Consider the following 21,449-nt stretch of genomic DNA (forward strand, 5'->3'; position numbering starts at 1 on the left):
AAAAGAGTGTTTCTGCAGGAGCTTGTGAAACACACCAGGAGTTTGCAGTTAGGAGGATGACTTCCTGGTGAATCAATCAGTGTCAGCTGTAATGTGCCTGCACTTCCAGGATGACATACACTGACTTAGGAGCTTTGAGCAAAGTGAGGCAATATCAGTGGCAGGGGCTGAGACACTCACCAAAGGTCAGGAGCTGTTGGGCAGCCCATGTTGGCCGTGAGAGTTACTCATGGAAGGCTTGGCATTGGGAAAGCCACAGGGGATGTGAGCCCCTGGACACGCATGGCACAATTTTGTGAAATATCTTTAGGCTTCATAACAATAAGCCTGACCCAGGTTGAATGCATCGGTTGGTTATCAATATCATAATTTGGGCTGGTTGAGGGATATAGTTATTTGCCCCATGTTTGTGGGCAGCATGGGGATGTGGGGGAAAAGTTTTTAAATGTTGTTTTCTCTTTTCCTCCTCCCAGCTCTGTGAATAAGGTCATTAGTAAGTTCATTGACTTGCCTTAAAGTCAAGCAAGACTTGTGTTCCATTCCTTTATGGGCTGTTATGAACTACATGAATTAGGATGGAATGTCAAAGATTATCTGAACCATTTTCCTCATCTGCAAGATAGGGACATGATGCCCACTCCACAGGTTTATTATTAGGGTTAAATGATAAAATATATGTAAAGTACATATCTCAGTGCCTGGCATTCAGGAACCCAGTTTTTATTATAACAGGGTCTGTGATGATGTCAAGACATATAGAGCAGGGACTGGCAGGATCAGTCTGTACCAGGACCAGTTTCCTTTGGGAAGTCACATCAGGTATTAAGAAGGCACGACAGCTTAAAAATGTACTTCCTCTATCAAAAGCCCCTTCCTATCTTTGCCAATGACAAGCTAGACGAGGTGGGGTTGGTGGCCAGTGGCAGCAATATGTCACTAATACCTCTGTCCGGTGTTCAGCTCTATTGGGGCCACAAAAAGGCCTGACCTGACCCAGGTGAGGGAGAGTAAGTTAGGAGGTCGTGTATCCAGGCAGGGCAAAGTGCTTATTGAAAAGGGTGATGCTCTCAAGGAGGGAGGGGGAGTAGTGACTGGGGTTGTCCCTGCACTCATTCTTCTGAGTGATGCCTGAGGTTGCCCCTGCATCCATTCTTCTAAGTGATGCCTGGGGTTGCCCCTGTGCCCATTCTTCTGAGTGATGCCTGGGGTTTCCCCTTCACTCATCCTTCTGAGTGATGCTGGGGTTGACCCTGCACCCGTTCTTCTGAGTGATGATGATGCCACCACGAAAGCTCTGTTAAAACTCACTAGTGCCAAATGCTGAATTTCTATTGACCATCATCAGATTCCAAGTTCTGATTGGAGCACTTCCTCTAATGGTCTAGCTAAAACTTCCCAAGGGGCTAGCACACTGACTGCCAACTTTTAGAACTGCCACCCTTTGCTTTTGGTTTTTTTTTTTCCCTTTTGGAAAGACAGTTTCTTTTATTTTCTTTCTTTCTTTCTTTCTTTCTTTCTTTCTTTCTTTCTTTCTTTCTTTCTTTCTTTCTTTCTTTCTCTTTCTTTCTTTCTTTCTATCTTTCTTTCTTTTTTTTTAATTTGCAAACTTGTTTCACTCAACAACTGTCAAAATGTTAAAGGTAATTATTTTTTAACAAATTAGAATTTGCTTGCTTGGAGGTTTGTTGTTGATGATGACTGTAAGAAGATGCAGAGCCTCCCTAGAATGTCATAAAGTCAGCATTGGTGACCTTTGCTTAATTATTCACAAGGATGCTTACAAAGGAGAGGGACAATGGAAGGGAAAGATGATACTCAGAGCAATTGTGGGAAGCTGGAGGGAGCTGTTTAGTGCAGTGCCTGGAGAGAAGAGATATCTCACATTTTCCTTTCATCTCTTTTTCCAAGGGTTATCTGATGGACAGGTCTTTAATCCTGTGGGGTGTCAGTGAGAAACCATCTCCCCTTATATTGCTTCCTTATGATTCTTCTGCATGAGTGGGACTTAAAGCCTGCACCTGGATCCAGCACACTTTTTCTCTCTAGGACAAAAGCTACCTGAATCCTCAGGCCCCAGTGCTCTAAAATGGAACTCAGTTTTTGCATCTCACTGAAAGGGGCTTTATTTTTCATGAATCTCATGGAAATAAAAGTCACCCCCTGCAGCTTTTCTTGGGCATAGATATTACCTCTGTTACTATTTCTAAGATCCAACAGGACCGCAAACTGATATTCTGATTGGGGTGGGAATGGCAAGAAGAGAAGAATGAAGGAATGCAATACACTTACTTTTATAAATATAGAAACTACCACCAATCCATTTGGGCTCTTTGCAGCTTCTGTGACATTGGTATATAACTCATGGTTATAGTGGATGAGCTGCACCTGGTAGGAGTGAAAAACAATAATAAGAACAACAATCTAGCATTAAAAGATGTGAGGTATGGCATATCCACCCTACATAAGGGTAAACTGTAAAGTACATTATAGAACAATTGGAAAGATAATCCTATAATTGAAGAGATTTCAGGGATATGATCTGTGTGTGTGTGTGTGTGCGCATGTATAAAATACATGCACACACACACATACACACACATACAAAATACCCACACAGATTTGCAAATGTCTTCTGGTAACAATCATGCATTTAATAAGCTTGGTGCCCATCTGGCTCTGACTTCATCCCAGGACATTTCCCCTAAAGTGTGTGTAAAGTGAATTTCCCTTATTAGGAGCAGAACTGCCCTACAGGGGTGGACATGTTTCCAGGCTGCACCAGCAGCTGCCATTGGCAACAAGTAAATCTGCTCATGGCCATGGACAAGCAGGGAATTGCTAGGTCCTGAGTCAGCTCAGTGACACTGAGAGGAGACTGGCCAGCCTGCAAGATGCAGTGCTCCTGATGGAGAGAGAGCTGATGGCTTAAGTCTATCTTTCTTTCTTTTTTTTTAATTTGCAAACTTGTTTCACTCAACAACTGTCAAAATGTTAAAGGTAATTATTTTTTAACAAATTAGAATTTGCTTGCTTGGAGGTTTGTTGTTGATGATGACTGTAAGAAGATGCAGAGCCTCCCTAGAATGTCATAAAGTCAGCATTGGTGACCTTTGCTTAATTATTCACAAGGATGCTTACAAAGGAGAGGGACAATGGAAGGGAAAGATGATACTCAGAGCAATTGTGGGAAGCTGGAGGGAGCTGTTTAGTGCAGTGCCTGGAGAGAAGAGATATCTCACATTTTCCTTTCATCTCTTTTTCCAAGGGTTATCTGATGGACAGGTCTTTAATCCTGTGGGGTGTCAGTGAGAAACCATCTCCCCTTATATTGCTTCCTTATGATTCTTCTGCATGAGTGGGACTTAAAGCCTGCACCTGGATCCAGCACACTTTTTCTCTCTAGGACAAAAGCTACCTGAATCCTCAGGCCCCAGTGCTCTAAAATGGAACTCAGTTTTTGCATCTCACTGAAAGGGGCTTTATTTTTCATGAATCTCATGGAAATAAAAGTCACCCCCTGCAGCTTTTCTTGGGCATAGATATTACCTCTGTTACTATTTCTAAGATCCAACAGGACCGCAAACTGATATTCTGATTGGGGTGGGAATGGCAAGAAGAGAAGAATGAAGGAATGCAATACACTTACTTTTATAAATATAGAAACTACCACCAATCCATTTGGGCTCTTTGCAGCTTCTGTGACATTGGTATATAACTCATGGTTATAGTGGATGAGCTGCACCTGGTAGGAGTGAAAAACAATAATAAGAACAACAATCTAGCATTAAAAGATGTGAGGTATGGCATATCCACCCTACATAAGGGTAAACTGTAAAGTACATTATAGAACAATTGGAAAGATAATCCTATAATTGAAGAGATTTCAGGGATATGATCTGTGTGTGTGTGTGTGTGCGCATGTATAAAATACATGCACACACACACATACACACACATACAAAATACCCACACAGATTTGCAAATGTCTTCTGGTAACAATCATGCATTTAATAAGCTTGGTGCCCATCTGGCTCTGACTTCATCCCAGGACATTTCCCCTAAAGTGTGTGTAAAGTGAATTTCCCTTATTAGGAGCAGAACTGCCCTACAGGGGTGGACATGTTTCCAGGCTGCACCAGCAGCTGCCATTGGCAACAAGTAAATCTGCTCATGGCCATGGACAAGCAGGGAATTGCTAGGTCCTGAGTCAGCTCAGTGACACTGAGAGGAGACTGGCCAGCCTGCAAGATGCAGTGCTCCTGATGGAGAGAGAGCTGATGGCTTAAGCTCCTGATGCACCAGCCTGCGCCAGTCACCTGATTGTGCAGGACTTAACTTGATCTTCATTGAATGAAGATCAGCAATCTGCCTGTTGAGCCCTTGTGCATTCGTTTCAGGCTGTGGCTTTAAAATAGCTTTTTATGTCCATGCCACTCTCTCACTTTGTCACAAATTACCCTTCCCCCTCCCCCTCCCCATATTCTCAAGTCCATATATACACTACCAAATGTAAAATAGATAGCTAGTGGGAAGCAGCCACAGAGTACAGTGAGATCAGCTCCGTGGTTTGTGACCACCTACAGGGGTGGGATAGGGAGGGTGGGAGGGAGGGAGACACAAGATGGAGGAGATATGGGAATATATGTATATGTATAACTGAGTCACTTTGTTATAAAGCAGAAACTAACACACCATTGTAAAGCAATTATACTCCAATAAAGATGTTAAAAAATAAATAAATAAAATAGCTTTTATTTTTTAACCGTATGGAAGTATAATTTTGTAACAAACTAAAAGAAATTAAAAAAAAAAAAGTTCCCCTTCCCCACCTCTTTCTAATCCCAGTCCAAGCAATATGATTATTAAGAGTTTAGTATTTATTCCAGATTTTTTTGTGCTTATTAATCACACACACATATACACGTAGAGTTAAAAAAAAAACACTAAATGGACAAATTCCTAGAAACATACAACCTACCAAGACTGAATCAAGAAGAAATACACACCTGAACAGATGAGTACAAATAAGGTGATTGAAGTAGTAATCAAAACTCTCTCAACAAAGAAAATTCCTGGACCAGATGGCTCTGTGGATGAATTCCACCAAACATTCAAGGAAGAATCCATTCCAATCCTTCTTAAACTCTTCCAAAAAATAGAAGAAAAGAGAACACTTCCGAACTCATTTTATGAGGCCAGCATCATCCTGATACTAAAGCCAGACAAAGATACTGCAAGAACAGAGAACTAAAGGCCAATATCCCTTATGTACATAGATGCAAATATCTTTAATAAAATAATAGCAAACCAAACTCAACAACACATTAAAAGGATTATACACCATGACCAAGTAGGATTTATTCCTGGAATGCAAGGATTGTTCAACACATACAAATCAATCAGTGTGATATACCACATTAATGTAATAAAAGATAAAAACCACATGACCATCTCAATAGATTCAGAAAAAGCATTTGACAAAATTCACCATCCATTCATGATAAAAAATCTCAGAAAAACAGAAGGAACTTACCTCAATACAATAAAGGACATATATGAAAAGCCCACAGCTAACATCATAATTAATGGAGAAACACTGAAAATTTCTCCTCTACAATCCAGTACAATGAAAGAATGTCCACTCTTGCCACTTCTATTCAACAAAGTCTAGGCAAAGCAATTAGACAAGAAGAAATAAAAGACATCCAAATCAGAAAGGAAGAAATAAAATTGCCTCTTTTTGTAGATGAAATGATCATATATGTAGAACACAATAAAGATTCAACCACACAAAAAACTCTTGGCACTGATAAATGAATTCAGTAAAATTGCCGGATACAAATTCAGTATATAAAAATTGGTGGCATTTCTGTACACTAACAATGGACTATCCAAAAAGGAAATTAAAAAAACAATCTCATTTACAGTAGCAACAAAAATAAGATACTTAGGAATAAGCTCAACCAAAGAAGTGAACAACTTGCACACTGAAAACTATAAACACTGATGAGGGAAATTAAATAAAATAAATGGAAAGACAGGTCCATGTTTGTGGGATGGAAGAATTAATATTGTTAAAACGTTCATGCTACTATAAGTGATCTACAGATTCAATACAATCCCTATCAAAATTCCAAAGGCATCCTTTACATAAATAGGAAAAAAAACCCTAAAATTCATATGGAACCACAAAAGACCCTGAGTAGTCAAAGCAATCTTGAGCAAGAAGAACAAAGTTAGAACAAAGCTAGAGGAATTACATTTCTTGGCTCCAAAATGTATTTCAAAGCTATAGTAATTAAAACAGTATAAATACATATGCATAGACAATTGGAATGGAACAGAAGGCCTTGAAATAAATCCACACACTTATGGCCAACTGATTTTTGACAAGGGTTCCAAGAACACATAATGGGGAAAGGACAGACTCTTCAATAAATGATGTTGGGAAAATTGGATATTCCATGAAAAATAATGAAATTGGAACCTTATCTCATACCACATACAGAAGTCAACTAAAAATGGATTAAGGACTTATATGTTAGTCCTGAAACTATAAACTACTAGAGGAAAACATAGGAAAAAATGTCTTGACATTGGTCTTGACAGTGGTTTTTTGGTTATGACAGCAAAAAGCACAGGCAAGAAAAGCAAAAACAGACAAGTGGGGTTGTACCAAACTAGAAAGCTTCTGCACAGCAAAGGAAACAATCAAAATAGTAAAATGGTAACCTACAGAATGGGAGAAAATAGTCACAAACAATGTATCTGATAAGGGTTAATATCCCAAATATCCAAGTAACTCATAATAATTCAATAGCAAAAAACCCCAAATAACCTGATTAAAAAATGGGCAAATAATTTGAATTGACATTTCTCAAAAGAAAACATACAAATGACCAATAGGTACAGGAAATAGTGCACAACATCACCAATAATTGGGGAAATGCAAATCAAAACCACAATGAGATATAACCTCACACTTGTTAGAATGGCTATTACAAAAAAGAGAAGTGATAACAAGTGTTGGTGAAGTTGTGGACAAAAGGGAACACTTGTGCACTGTTGGTGGGAATGTAAATTGGTGCAGCCATTATGGAAAACTGGATGGAGGTTCCTCAAAAAATGAAAAATAGAACTATCATAAGATCCAAAAGAAATGAAATCTGTCTCTTAAAGAGATATCTGCACTCCCATGTTCGCTGTAACATTGTTCACAGTAGCTAAGATATGGAAACAACCTGAGTGTCCACTGAGGGATGAATGGATAAGGAAAATGTGATACATACCTCTTCCCACACACTGGAATATTATTCAGTGATAAAAATAACTGAAATCCTGTCAATTGTGACAACATAGATGAACCCGATGAGCCAGAAGGACCTTATGCTAAGTGAAGTATGCCAGACACAGAAAGTCAAATACTGTATGAACTCACTTATAGGTAGAATCTAAAATAGATAGAGACATAGAAGGAGAGAATAGAATGGTGGTTGTTCAGGGGTTGAGCAGAGAGGGAAATGAGATGTTCATCAAACGGTACAAAGTTTCACTTATGAAGGTGAATGAGTTCTGGAGCTCTAATGTACAGCATGGTGGTGATAGTTAACAATATTGTATCACACACTTGAAATTTGCTAAAAGTATAGATCCTAAATTAAATCTTTTTTTTAACATCTTTATTGGAGTATAATTGCTTTACAATGGTGTGCTAGTTTCTGCCCTACAACAAAGTGAATCAGTTATACACACACATACATCCCCACATCTCCTCCCTCCCGCGTCTCCCTCCCACCCTCCCCATCCTACCCCTCTAGGTGGTCACAAAGCACCGATCTCATCTCCCTGTGCTATGTGGCTGCTTCCCACTAGCTATCTATTTTACATTTGGTAGTATATATAAGTCCATGCCACTCTCTTACTTTGTCCCAGCTTACCCATCCCCATCCCCATACCCTCAAGACCATTCTCTACATCTGTGTCTTTATTCCTCTCCTGCCCCTAGGTTCTTCATAACCACTTTATTTTTAGATTATATATATATATATATATGTGTGTGTGTGTGTGTGTGTGTGTGTGTGTGTGTGTGTGTGTGTCATATGTATGTGTTAGCATACGGTATTTGTTTTTCTCTTTCTGACTTACTTCACTCTGTATGACAGACTCTAAGTCTATCCACCGCACTACAAATAACTCAATTTAGTTTCTTTTTATGGCTGAGTAATATCCCATTTTATATATGTGCCACATCTTCTTTATGACCCAGCAATCCCACTACTGGTCATATACCCTGAGAAAACCATAATTCAAGAAGAGTCATGTACCACAATGTTCATTGCAGCTCTATTTACAATAGCCAGGACATGGAAGCAACCTAAGTGTCCATTGACAGATGAATGGATAAAGAAGATGTGGCATGAAATTAAATCTTATCACACACACCATACACACACATGCACATATCTATGAATTGGTGATGGATATGTTATTTAGTTAGATTGTGGTGATCTTTTCACAATGTATACATATATCAAAATATCAATTGTAAACCTTAAATGTATACAATTTTGATATGTCAAAGATACCTCAATAAAAATAAAAAATGAAAAGTGAAAAAACAATGGAAATGGAATCATTTATAAGTAACTGTGAACTTAATTTTTAATTTTTTTTTAAATTAAAAGTAGTCTGTGGCTATCTTTCTAAGTCAATGTGTATGGATCTACCTAAATCTTTCTAATAGCCATATAATTCTCCATCACATAAATGCCCCATAACATATTTAACCATCCTCTCACTAGTTTTTAGGTTGTTTCCATTTTTTTTTTGTCTCTTGGAAACAGTGTCACAGCAAGCCTAGCATTATCTTTCTATAATGGTATTAGCATTTTCCACAAGCTGATTTGAGAATCTAAAAAGATGGTGCATGTAAAAGTGATTTATGACTCTGAAAGTATAAAGAGTATTCATTATTCCCAACATCCTATGTTGAATTTAAAAAGGAGGTGTAGTTTTAGAAGCTGAGAAGTCAATGATCAAAAAAGGGTACTTTTCCTTGATCTTTGAGTAAAACATCTCTAACAGAGTGAATTGCAACCTTCACTGTGCATCCAGTTCACCTGGGTGCTTTTAAAATCCACCTATGCTTTCCCCCCAAATTCTGATTTGATTCTTTTAGGGTGGGAACAAGGCACTGATGTTTGTTAAAAGCTCTTCAGCTAGAGGGCAGCTGGAGTGGAGAACCAGTGCAACATAATCAATGAGCATCAGTATCCCATCACTGTCCACTCAGATGGATGGTCCCTTGAGTCTGATAATATCCTGAACATCTTGAATCAGTAGAGCTTCTCATGGAGGGAGCACATGTTATTGCTGCTCTTGAAATATCCTATTTGTTTATTGCTACTTCACTTCTGGTGAGTTTTGCCAATGGTGGCAGATGGTTATACAGCAGCTACTCTGCCATCAAAAAGGCAACTGCAGTCAGGGGCTAGTGAATCTTCTTTGCCTGTGCAGGACTCACAGGCCTGTGCTCATCAATCTCCTCCCTCCCTACCTCCCACCCACACAGCCAGGACTTTCTGTAGGTGGAGAACCAGGATCTATAGGGGGACCTGCCACACCTCCTTTCAGTGTTGAGTAAGCTTCTTAATGAGAATCAAAACACATCCTGCCAACTGCTAAGATCTTCCCACCAGGTGACCTAGAAAACCACCTGGGGATGTGCCAGTTCTTCAAGGCATGCCTTGAAATTTCAGTATATTCTGAGAACTAGGCTTGGAGAGCAGAGAAGTGGAAGGCAATCAAGTGGAGTGATTCTTCTCTCCAACTTATAAGACTGAAAAAGGTAGGAAGATGTCTCTTGGATGCCCCATAGGGTAGGATCCCATAGGGGCCAGGGTTATGGCAAGTATAAGGGTGAGGTTGTGCTCTGCTCTAAGCTCAAGTTAGCACATTTGGGATTTTGATCTGAAGTCTTGCCTCCTCTATGTTCCAAGGTAAGTTGGCTAGGATTCTGAGATCAGGGTGAACCATATGAAATTTACTTTTTGATTTGCAAAAATGATGATTTTATAGAGTTAACATAATCTTAAAATAAAGCTATTTTGAATACAGCATACCCCCACATGCCCACACACAAATTACATGTTAAAGAGATGACATAGTACTTTCCTACTCAATGTGCAGTGCAGGGACCAGCAACAGCCTCAGGATCTGGGAACTTGTTAGAAAAATGCAGAATCTTGAGCCCTACTCTAGACCTCCTGAATCACAATCTGCATTTTAACAAATTCCCAGTGATTTGAATGAATGTACGTTATTAGTAGTTGAGAAGTACTGGTTTAGCAGATACTGCTGGCTGGTTAGCAGGGCCCTATTTTGTCTGGTTGTTCACCCTTCCTCTGGTTCACTTCAGCTGAATTTAGGGGTACATACATTATGTATGTTGGAAGATAGGCTGAGTTCAGATCATAGGAGGCTTAGACTAGGAGCCAGGGAAGGGATTTGAACAGGAGATACTATAATCGCTATGGGCTGAAAGTGATGCCTGTGGATTGCCTTTTGCCGTTTATGGGTAATATTTTTAAATCCAAACCCTACTAAGTCAGAATTTTGAATAATTTGGATGAGCACTTAAGCTGTAGTTTGAACACCAACTTTGGTGCTTACTCGAGGTAATCAAAGTGTCTGATGTGACATAGGAGATTTATAAGTGAATGCTTGACCTTCTGAGCAAGTGTGTGAGGCAACTAGAACTGCAGGGACAATGTTGAAACTGCTTACAAGAACAAATTCTTTGGGGGTTAATGATGACATTCTAATTAAACACCGCTTTTAGCTATTCATTAAAGAGACAACCCAAGGGCTTCTGCTAGCTTAGTTGGAATTACCATGTGAAAGAGCTAAGCCTGGATTACTGGAAATTATTTTATAATCTTGACTTTTTAATTAGTTTAGACAGGTGTCTGAACTTTAGAGAAGCTTTCTGGAAATGCAAGACTGAGAAGTGGCTGTCTTAGAGGAAGAAATAAGATATTGTTGGACTTTTCATTATGCTCAGACATGGTACATGCTGTGGTCCAGAGCATTTTCTAAGTTCTCTGAGATCTGATGTGATTCTTCATTGTGTGGCACTAGCTTTAATCTTGTGTTCTCATCCCAGAACATGCTGTCTCACCTCAGTCTTTTACAAGGAGCTGGAATTTGTTCATTCAAAATATTTTTGAGGGTCAACCATGTGTTGAGGCCAGTGGGAGTGAGACTGATAAAATGCTTGTCCTCCTAGAGATAATTTCAGATGGTGGTAAGAACTTTGAAGGAAACAAAACAAGGTTTTGGCTTGCAAAATGAATGACAGTAGTGGAAATATTGGAGGGTGACATGCAGGGGTGGGGACAATGTCGGGTAGTGTAGCTAGTGAAGGTCTCTCTACAGAGGTGACATTGGAGCTGAGTTCTGCTGATGAAGAGGGGCCAGGCATGGGAGGACTGGACGGAGGTGCATTGTTGGCAGAGAGTAGAGCCAATGCAAAGAGCCTGAGGTAGGGATAAATAGCTGACTATGGTTGGGAAGGGTTAAGGTGGCTCAATATGGGACTAGCTCATACAGGGCTTTGTAAACCATGGTGAGGAGCTTTGATTTTATTCCAAGTGCAGCATGTAGCCATTGGTTTTAAGGAAGAAATCAATTGATCTCTTGTGCATCATTTTGTTTGTTTGTTTTTTCTGATGTGCACTTTTGAAAGATTCCTCTGGTCACTGTTGGAGGGCATAGTTGACAGAAGAGGCTTTGTCTACCCTTCTTTACATTACAGCTCAGCTTTGGCCTCATCTTCCCCAGGACACCTTCCATGAACCACTGACACTGAGCATCAACTGCAGCTCCTCTCTGCTACCATGTACTTTCATTCAGTGGGCAAGATCAAAATATCTTACAGCCAGGATGGCATTGGTAGTAGGTAATCAGAACAGATGTAAGCCACTGACAACTGGCATAGTCATATGGGTGCCGAATATCCTGTTGATGTTAGTCATCATCATCACTTATTGATGATCATCACCAACATTTGTTGAGCACTGCTTTGTTCCAGAGACAATGCCAGCAATAACATCATCTCACTTAAATCTCACAAAATTCCATGAGTTAGTGACATTATCTCCATTGAAGTCATAGGCCACTGGGCACTGGGACACTGAGAGATTATTCGCCCAAGAAAGTGGTAGCGTTAGGATTGTGCCTAGTTCCTATGACTATAGAGTTTGCATTCATGCCCCCTGCAATTTTGAACCTGTTTTCTTTATGTTTGTATCTATTTTTGAATAAACATCTCAAGGGCAGGGGTATCCCTGGTGCCTGTCATGGGACATAGCTTAGAGGATATGTTGGCAAGTTTTTGCTGAATGACTCCCAATTCTGCATCTCATAGAGATGGGACCTTAAAAAAAAACCCAGGCTAGCCCACTTTTAAAAATGAAGAAACTGAGATCAGAGAGGAGCTATGTCTTGTCCAAGATTATACAGTCATTTGTACATCCATTTGTTCAACAAGGATTTTTTGAGCAACTAATAAGCGAGGGAGAGTGATATGAGAGGACAAATAGGGAAGCAGGACAAGACTGTGGAGAGCCTGGCAGGCCAAGCTAGGGGGTCTGGATTCCATTCTAAGGGTTATGGAAAATTATGTTTATGTCCTAGAGTTCTCTTAGGACCAAAAGCAAAGCTTCTTCTCTGTCCCATAACTGAAGTGAGGAGCCAGGCAAACATTGGCCTTTGGTGACAAGTAACCCCGCTTTCAGTCTAATCAACAAGTACTTATTTTTACTAAATGAGAAGACCTGCTACAAGCAGACTTCCAAGTTGACAGCAAGCTATCCTTGTCATTGGTTAGGCTGGGCGCAGCTTCTGTTGTAAAGGTCTCAGATCGAGTCTTGACTTCTCAGAAGTGAGCTGACTCACCACTGAACACAGGGCTGTGGCTCACTCATCCCTCAGGCCATGGCAGAGTGACAAGCTGTGTTTTCAGATCATGATGTATACAGCTTAGTTCATCTCAATGTGTTGCTGCATTAGCAGAAGTCCCTTACTGAACTGAGGAAAGAGCAGCCTTGTAATGGAGTATCACACACAGCATTTGGAGTGATAACATCACCACTCTGATTACCCCTGCTCAAACACCTCAGTGGCTTGCCATTGCTTTTAAGACAAAGACCCAAATCTGAGCACAGGTCTTGTGTGGCCCCTGACTTTTCTATCCATGTTCCCTTGTTGGATGTGCTCTGACCACAGAGACCTTCTTTTTGTCTCCCTTACACACCATGCTTCCTCCTTCCCTAGAGCCTGTGCACATACCATCCCTCTGTTTAGAACACACTTCCCTCCCCTCTGTGTCTGACTCCTGCTTATGAACAACTTTAGTTCTCAACTCAAGGGTCATCTCTTGAGAGAGATCTCTATAACCCACTCTCATGGCATCCTGTGCCTTTCCTTTTGAAACACATATGATAGTTTTATTTAAATATTTATTGTGTGATTGATTAATGTCCATCATTTTCACTGGAACTTAAGCTTCATAGAGGCAAGGACTGTATCTGACTGGTTCTTGTGATGTCCCCATTACCCAGCACAGTACCTGGCACATATGAGTAGTAGTAAGTTTGAAATAATTGTTAAATGAATAAAGAAAGCCATGCAGGTTGGCAATAATGCAACCAAATGTGATGTCCCAAGGGACAGGGAAAGCAAGGTGCTTGGCTGAGATGGTAAAGGAACAGCCCAGAATCCTAAAGGATATCTCTAATGGGAACCCAGAAACTAAATATCACATTGGGTTATGTGGATTTCAAAGCCTAACTTTGCTACTGGGTACCCTTGGGCAAGGCAGGCCTCTCATCTAAAAACTGAAATAATACAGATGGCCAACAAGCACATGAAAAGACGCTCAACAACACTAATCACCAGGGAAATGCAAATCAAAACCACAATGAGATATCACCTCACACCTGTCAGAACGGCTATCATCAAAAAGAACACAAATAACAAATGTTGGCGAGGATATGAAGAAAAGGGAACCCTCCTACACTGTTGGTGGAAATGTAAATGGTACAGCCACAGTGGAAAACAGTATGGAGGTTTCTCAAAAAAACTAAAAATGGAGTCACCATATGATACAGCAATTCCACTCCCTGCTATATATCCAAAAAAAAACAAAGACACTAATTCAAAAAGATACCTGCACCTCGATGTTCATAGCAGCATTATTTACAATGGCCAAGATATGGAAACAACCTAAGTGTTAATCAACAGATGAATGGATAAAGAAGATATTGTATATATACACAACAGAACACTACTCAGCCATTAAAAACAAATGAAATTCTGCCATTTACATCAACATGGATGGACTTGGAGGACATTATGCTAAGTGAAATTCATCAGACGGAGAAAGACAAATACTGTGTGATATCACTTATATGTGGAGTCTAAAAAGTACAACAAACTAATGAATACAACAAAAAAGAAACAGAGTCACAGATGTAGAGAACAAACTAATGGCTACCAGTGGAGAGAGGGAAGGGGGGAGGGGCAACATAAGGAGGGTAAGGGGAGTAAGTGGTACAATGTACAACACAGGGAATATAGTCAATATTTTATAATAACTATAAATGGAATATAACCTTTAAAAATTGTGACACTATATTGCACACCTGTAACATATATAATACTGTACAGCAACTATACTTCAATAAAAAAATAAAAAATGAAAACAGGGATAATTCTACTAACTATTTCATAGAACTGTGGTGATGTTTTTTTTTTTTTTTTTTTTTTTTTTGTGGTACGCGGGCCTCTCACTGTTGTGGCCTCTCCCGTTGCGGAGCACAGGCTACAAACGTGCAGGCTCAGTGGCCATGGCTCACGGGCCCAGTTGCTTCGCAGCATGTGGAATCTTCCCGGACCTGGAAGGCAGGCAGACTCTCAACCACTGCGCCACCAGGGAAGCCCTGTGGTGATGATTTTATGACACAGCGTATATAAATCTAGTAAGCACTCAATAACTAGCTACTGTTGTTGTTGTTACACTATAATTATTATATAAGCTATAGATAATAGAGCCTTCAGCTCCTGAAGAAACAGGGTGTGTACAGCCCCCTCTTCTGGATTCTCACTTTGAGGTGTTACCTATTCATGACCTGGATCATTTTCCAACATATTTTGTCCCATTTAGACATATAAGGAGCAGCTACTATGAGGTGAGAGCTTTTAAAGAGAAATGTATCCCCCAGTGGCTGATGCTATAATTTTCAGGTAGTGGGAGACTCTTTCTCTGTAAAGAGTCATAAATATGGTCATATTAACTATATGGTCTCCATCACAGCCATGCAATCCTGCTTTTATATGAAAGCAGCTATAGACAAAATATAAAAGAATGGGCATGGCTGGGTTCCAATAAACCTTTATTTACAAAAACAGATGGTAGGCTATAGTTTGCTAACCCTGCTAGTTTAAATTTCAGAGATGAATAAAAAACTTTAGGAGCATACATTTTCCAGAAAGTATTCTTAGAGATAGGAAGAAAATACATATTTAAAGAATATAAATATTAATCTCTCCCTTCCCTTTAAATGATAATGACTACCATTTCATATTTCTATAGCCCTTTAAACCTTTCAAGGCATATTCAACTCAAGTGAGTATAATTCTAGTCAGTGAACAAGTCCCAAGCACCCATCCTATGTCAGACTCCAGAAGTCAGAGGTAAATGCTATATGTTACCCCACTTTTTCCTAAAATATGCAAAGATATAACAAAGTCACAGGGAGGATAAGCAACTCTTCTGAGGTCACACAAACAGTGTTCCTGGTCGACTTTGCTTTCGAGTGTATGGCACTTTCTTTCCACAAGAAAGGAAAAGTGTTTAGTATTTGAGGGGAGATCACATTTTAGCAGCTGTTGCTGGAACAAAAATTATAAGCTAGAATTTATTTATAAAAAGTCATTAACAAGTTTTTCTTTCTGTATAAGAGTACACACAGTCTGCCGAGAAGAACACAGTTTGAGATTTACCAACTGCCACATTCTCACCCTCAGTTTGGCAATTACCACTGGTCTGCCTGGTGACTGATGGTTTCCTGCATTTTAAGACATGGAATGTAATTCTGGCTAAAAAATTTTTAAAAGTGCCTATAGTTTCTTTGACTGAAGAACTCCAAATGTGGTCCAGCTATCACAGCAACCTATAAAATCAGAGTGAAATATGGGGTTTTTTCCCCCCCAGAAGATAGCAAAACTTGGATTTTAAAGCATGATGTTTTTCACAGAGTTGCACAGTTTGCACAAGTGCAGAGTGATATGTTTGAGAGCAGGATGATGCTGGAAAAGGCAATGCTTTGGGCCTCCTCAGATACCTCTTCTGTCTAATAACCTCAGGCTAGTGGCTTAGCTCCTCTGTACCTTAGTTACTTCATCTGTAATATGGGGATGCATCTAAGGATTGTCATGAGAATGAAACAAGGTAATCTACTACATAGCCTTTCAGGAATTAGGCAGAGTATACTCAAACAAGCAAAATAAATGAGGTGACACATACAAAGGACCACATATATAAAAGGCCATTATCAAGGGACTTCCCTGGTGGCGGTGGTTAAGAATCTGCCTGCCAATGCAAGGGGACATGGGTTCAAACCCTGGTCTGGGAAGATCCCACATGCCATGGAGCAACTAAGCCTGTGCACCACAACTACTGAGCCTGCAATCTAGAGCTCGTGAGCCACAACTACTAAAGCACAAGTGCCTAGAGCTCCTGCTCTGCAATGAGAAGCCACCAAAATGAGAAACCTGCTCAACGCAACAAAGAGTAGCCCCTGCTCACCACAACTAGAGAAAGCTCATGCGCAACAATGAAGACCCAATGCAGCCATAGATAAATAAATAAATACATTTATAGATATATAAAAAGGTAGTTATCAAATCCTCCTTCTTTTTCTTTCCACGATGCAAAGATTGGACATACTTTCCTTCTTATTGGTTTCTGGACTTCAAATTTGTTGTCACAAAACAAATTGCACACCAAGGATCTTCTAGGGAGTTATCACACCCTTTTCACAACCTTCTCAAGAACCATTCAATTAGGGTGTTTCCTGATGCTTTTTTCCCCCTGAAGTATTCTGAAATAGCTGTTTCTAGAAACCGATCTTTCCTTCTACGATCCTTTTTTCTGAAGAAGCCATATCCCTTCCACCTCTCATAAAAGAAACTGCTGAAAGCCAGAGCAGGATGGACATCCTATAACGAGGTCCAGATCATCCCAGAAGAGACCTACAGGGAGTGGTTGTTACCTGCCAGGATCTAAAGGTGGGGTCTGCAGATACTTTTGGAATCTTAGCTGATTTTAATTAAGTCTCTGCCTCAACTGCTTCCTGCAACCCAGACTTCATTGCTCCCATCCTTTTTCTCTGCAGTTGCCTACTTCCCGTCTATACTCTCATTACCTTAAACACATACCAGCAAAGATCATGAATGAAGATAATTTATTGGCTCTGGAGTCAAACATCTTAGGTTCAAGTTCTGGGTTAGTCTTTTTGAGCCTCAATTTCTTCACATGTAAAAATGTGATTACAATATAACCACTCAAAGAGTTGTTGGGATGATTAAATGAGTCAAAGCATGTAAATGAGCTGAAGTGTGTAAATGAGATAAATTAGGCTTTACATGCAATGCCTGGCATATTCTAAGTACTTAATTACTTCAATGAACAAATGCATGTATGAAAATCCATCATAATTGATCATTATAATGCAACATATGTCTAATTGAATACATATATTTTCCTTTATTTTCTGAAAATTGATGTACTCAATACTTAATCTTTTCAGGACACCAATAAATAATTCCTACAGGTATCCTGATCGGAGTAACTGGGGTTGGGGTTGAGAGGATACTTGGATGACCTCTTCAGAAGAAAAGGAAAACAAGTCATCTGAGGAATAGTGAGACTACTCTGGGGACAAAAACAGAGGTTAAATCAGACAAATTACAGGGGCAGAACTTGTCACTCCAGGGTCTCATACCAGAGAAAATTTTTTCTTAGATTCCAACTCTTTAAGCAAGTAACTCTATCAAGATTTTTATGATATATTGTTCAGTCACTTCTGCTTTGTACAGAGGCCATAAACATCTATCATGGAGGAAGAAAAGATTAAATCCTCACAAACCACTTGCCAAAGCCACTATATTCAGTTGGTGTTAATTCAGAAGAGTCACTTTTGATGAGTATTCTCCTAACTGTTGTTATTAATGGAAATAGAAATACAACATCTATTAGATAAAGAGAGGAGGGTTTTCTTTCCTTTTGTAAATCAAGCTTCAGAGCAATTTCGATAAGAAGTTCATAAAACTAGGCTTGATTTTGAACACATTAATTGCATAAAGTGTGATACTTAATAACTAGAAATACATTCAAGGCCATTAAATATATGTAAACAACATCCAGGATGGATTGATTCTGGGGATGAGGAACGGAAAGAGCCTTGAACCAGGCAACAAGGAGACTTTGTTTTAAAGGACAGTTGGCCACTCGGTAGCTGGGTGAGTCCCTGCTTCCCTTTAGATCTCGGATCTTTATCTGGAAAACACAGAGTTTTCAAGGATAGGGTTTTGTGATTTTTCTAAAAAAAATGAATGCACATTGGTGGGAGGTATAGGCTGTTGCCTTCTGAGTTTCCATCAAAGTCAATTAAATGACATGATTCAGAAACCAAATATTTAAATAAAAGTTTCAGTAGACATCATGCTTAAGCCTATGGTTGAAAATGGAGTGACTACAGAGGCCAGGAATGTAAGAGAAGGGGACTGGATAAGACTGCAGCCAAGAACATGTGTAAAGGTCAGGAACAGTCACTGGGCCTCCTAGCTGCCAGTTTGTGACCTCTGGTTTCTCCATTTGATAGTACAGGCTGGAGCCCAGAAGTTAAGGGGGGATGAAGGTAAGATGACATAGAAGTAAAAAGTAGAGACCAGACCATATCTAGTCTTGGAGACCCTGGTAAGAATTTTGCCTTTATCTTAAAACAATGAAAAGTCATCAAAATTCTAAGATGAAAGGGAGCATGTGTGTAGAGGGGTAGGGATGGTGATAAGGTCAGATTTAATTTTGGTGCAAATCACTCAACCAAAGACTACAGAGGGAAGTCTGTAACTATAGAGACTCTTCACTATAGCACATTTTCTCACTGTGGTGTCTGACTCTACCAGGAATCACACTGCCAACTGCCTGCCAACTTTCCCCTATTCTTGCCCTTCCAGAATCTACCCAGCTTCTCAGTGAGCCATGCATTCCAAATCCTGGAATCAGATCACCTATATTCAATAACATACCTCATAAGAAAACAACATATCAATCCAGATTACAGGAAATGGAATACTCTCAAACAGGTTTTGAAAAATCAGTAAAAATATTCAGGAAGATTATGAAAGATGAGTAGTGAGTACAAAACAACTTTTGGCAAATACAGAAAAGTATTAGTTTATCACAAAAAATAAGATACAGGTTATCCAATTATTAGAAAGTAAATGGCAAAAAATACCAAGAAAGCCTCAATACTTGTGTGGAAAAATACAAAAGCAATAATTCAGGAACTAATTTGAGCAATCCAGGGAAGGTCACATTGGTTCTGATCTGTTATTGCAATTTAAAATGAAGCCAAATGCCAGAGGATAATGGGAACCGTTTTTTGGGTACTTAAATGCCATATAGGAGAGAGGGAGCCACAAAGACAGACCTCATTGTAGAAGAAGGAGGGGACTGTGATAAATGTTGTTGAATGGGCTTACTGCCAACTTAATATAGTCTTAGAATCCAGCCCTCCTTCTGCTATCCAGGCAGTGTTTTATAATCAGGGAGAGGTGGACAGTTATGTCTGGACAAGTCTTTACTCTATGTGACTGTCCCATGCATTGCAGGGCCTTTAGAACTTTTGTTTCCTCTCCCACTAATTGCTTCTTGTATCCCCCTCCCCCAATCATGGTGAAAATCCTAAAATCCTAAAAGTCTCCCATACATTTCCAAACAAACTCTCCAGTACAAACAGCTGGAGTGTGGCGGGGATGGTGGTGGTGGTGGTGGTATGGATTGTTGGTACTGCACAGACTGAGGGTTATGACTGGGAAAACCAGTTTCCCTATCAAACTGGAGGTAATGGTGAGGTTCTCATGATATACATCTGTGCTGTACGTCTTCATGAAGGTTGCAGTGTCTCTGGAGTCAAGTGGAAATTACCTTCGGTTGTATTGTCTTTCCTGCTGTATCCATGTGTGGTCTGATTGTCATTCAGATCTTTGCAGATTGCAGCTAGTTCCTTTCTCTCCCAGGGGATTTTGTTTTATAGAAAGGTCCTTTGATTTTGCTACTGAGGGGTGGGTCTGGGCCAGTTGTGGGTAAAAGGAGACAAAAGAATGGAAAGCTGAATTACTCTCACTGTATGACAGGGGAGCCCAGATGGTACCCTTGTCCCAGACTCCCAAAATATACTCTGGGAGGGAAACAGAGACAGCGTTTTGCTGACAGCATTTGGGAACAAGCATGAGGGCAGTCTATATTAAGACTTCAACATCCATTCTGAGCATATCTTTGTGTATGTGAGAGCACCGGGGCTTTACTTGGAAACCACTGGTCCTAATCGCTCTGGGGCAAATGACATTTTTATTCTTTCCCACCTATCCAACATAAGCCAGGCCCAACTGTGTTGCTCTTATGATACTGGGTATAGCTCAATATCATGGTTCCATCTGGGACCTTTGTCATTTGCCAGAGCAAAGGTTCTTTCCAATAAAATTCAGTTAGCCAGAGGGGAAGTTCTTAGTGTCTTGTACAGCCAGAGTCTGTGGTATTCCCAAGAGTGCATGGGGACAGTGAGGTTCACATCCACAGAGAGGTAGCACCCCCTCTGCCTGGAGCTGTGCTGTGGGAGGGGGAACAATTCTAAGATGGAGACCTGGGCTTGGACTTGTGCAGTTCTCAGTCCACGGAGGGAGAAAGCCAACTCATATATGGAGAGCTTAATAATTTACATTTTCATATCCATTTCCTCAACGGACGAAAACAACAGCCCTGATGTGAATTAGGTCAGGAAGCCTTGAAATCCACTTTGGGACAGGAGAAACTGAGGACCTAAAGTCACTCAGCTGGTAAATGGTAGATTCTAGGCTTGAATCCAGGTCTCTTATTTTTCCAAACACAAGTCTATTTCCTGTCTCTAGGCATTTGTTCAAGCTGCTACTTTTGCCTGGTGTACTTTTATACTTTTATCCACCCATCCTATCTTGCCTGATCTTCAATTAAAAAAATATTAAAGGAACTACTATATACTGAGAGTTTTCCACAAGCCAGCAGGGTCCTGAATGTCCTACAGCCATGCTCTCTTTCAATTCTTGTAACAGATAGACCAGCAGGA

At 40.0% G+C, this 21,449-nt stretch overlaps 1 protein-coding gene across 1 annotated transcript in view; it reads right to left on the bottom strand.

Moving 5' to 3' along the window:
• The window catches only part of CA10 (carbonic anhydrase 10 (inactive)), a 612,895-nt gene that overhangs the window by 21,542 nt on the left and 569,904 nt on the right, over window positions 1-21,449 (bottom strand). The window contains exon 6 of the mRNA XM_007457616.1: window positions 3,647-3,742. Within this exon, the coding sequence (XP_007457678.1) occupies window positions 3,647-3,742 (96 nt within the window). The remainder of the gene's footprint in view (window positions 1-3,646; window positions 3,743-21,449) is intronic.

Source organism: Lipotes vexillifer, unplaced genomic scaffold (assembly GCF_000442215.2).
Source record: "Lipotes vexillifer unplaced genomic scaffold, Lipotes_vexillifer_v1.1 scaffold320, whole genome shotgun sequence".
NCBI classification, from domain to species: Eukaryota; Metazoa; Chordata; class Mammalia; order Artiodactyla; family Lipotidae; genus Lipotes; species Lipotes vexillifer.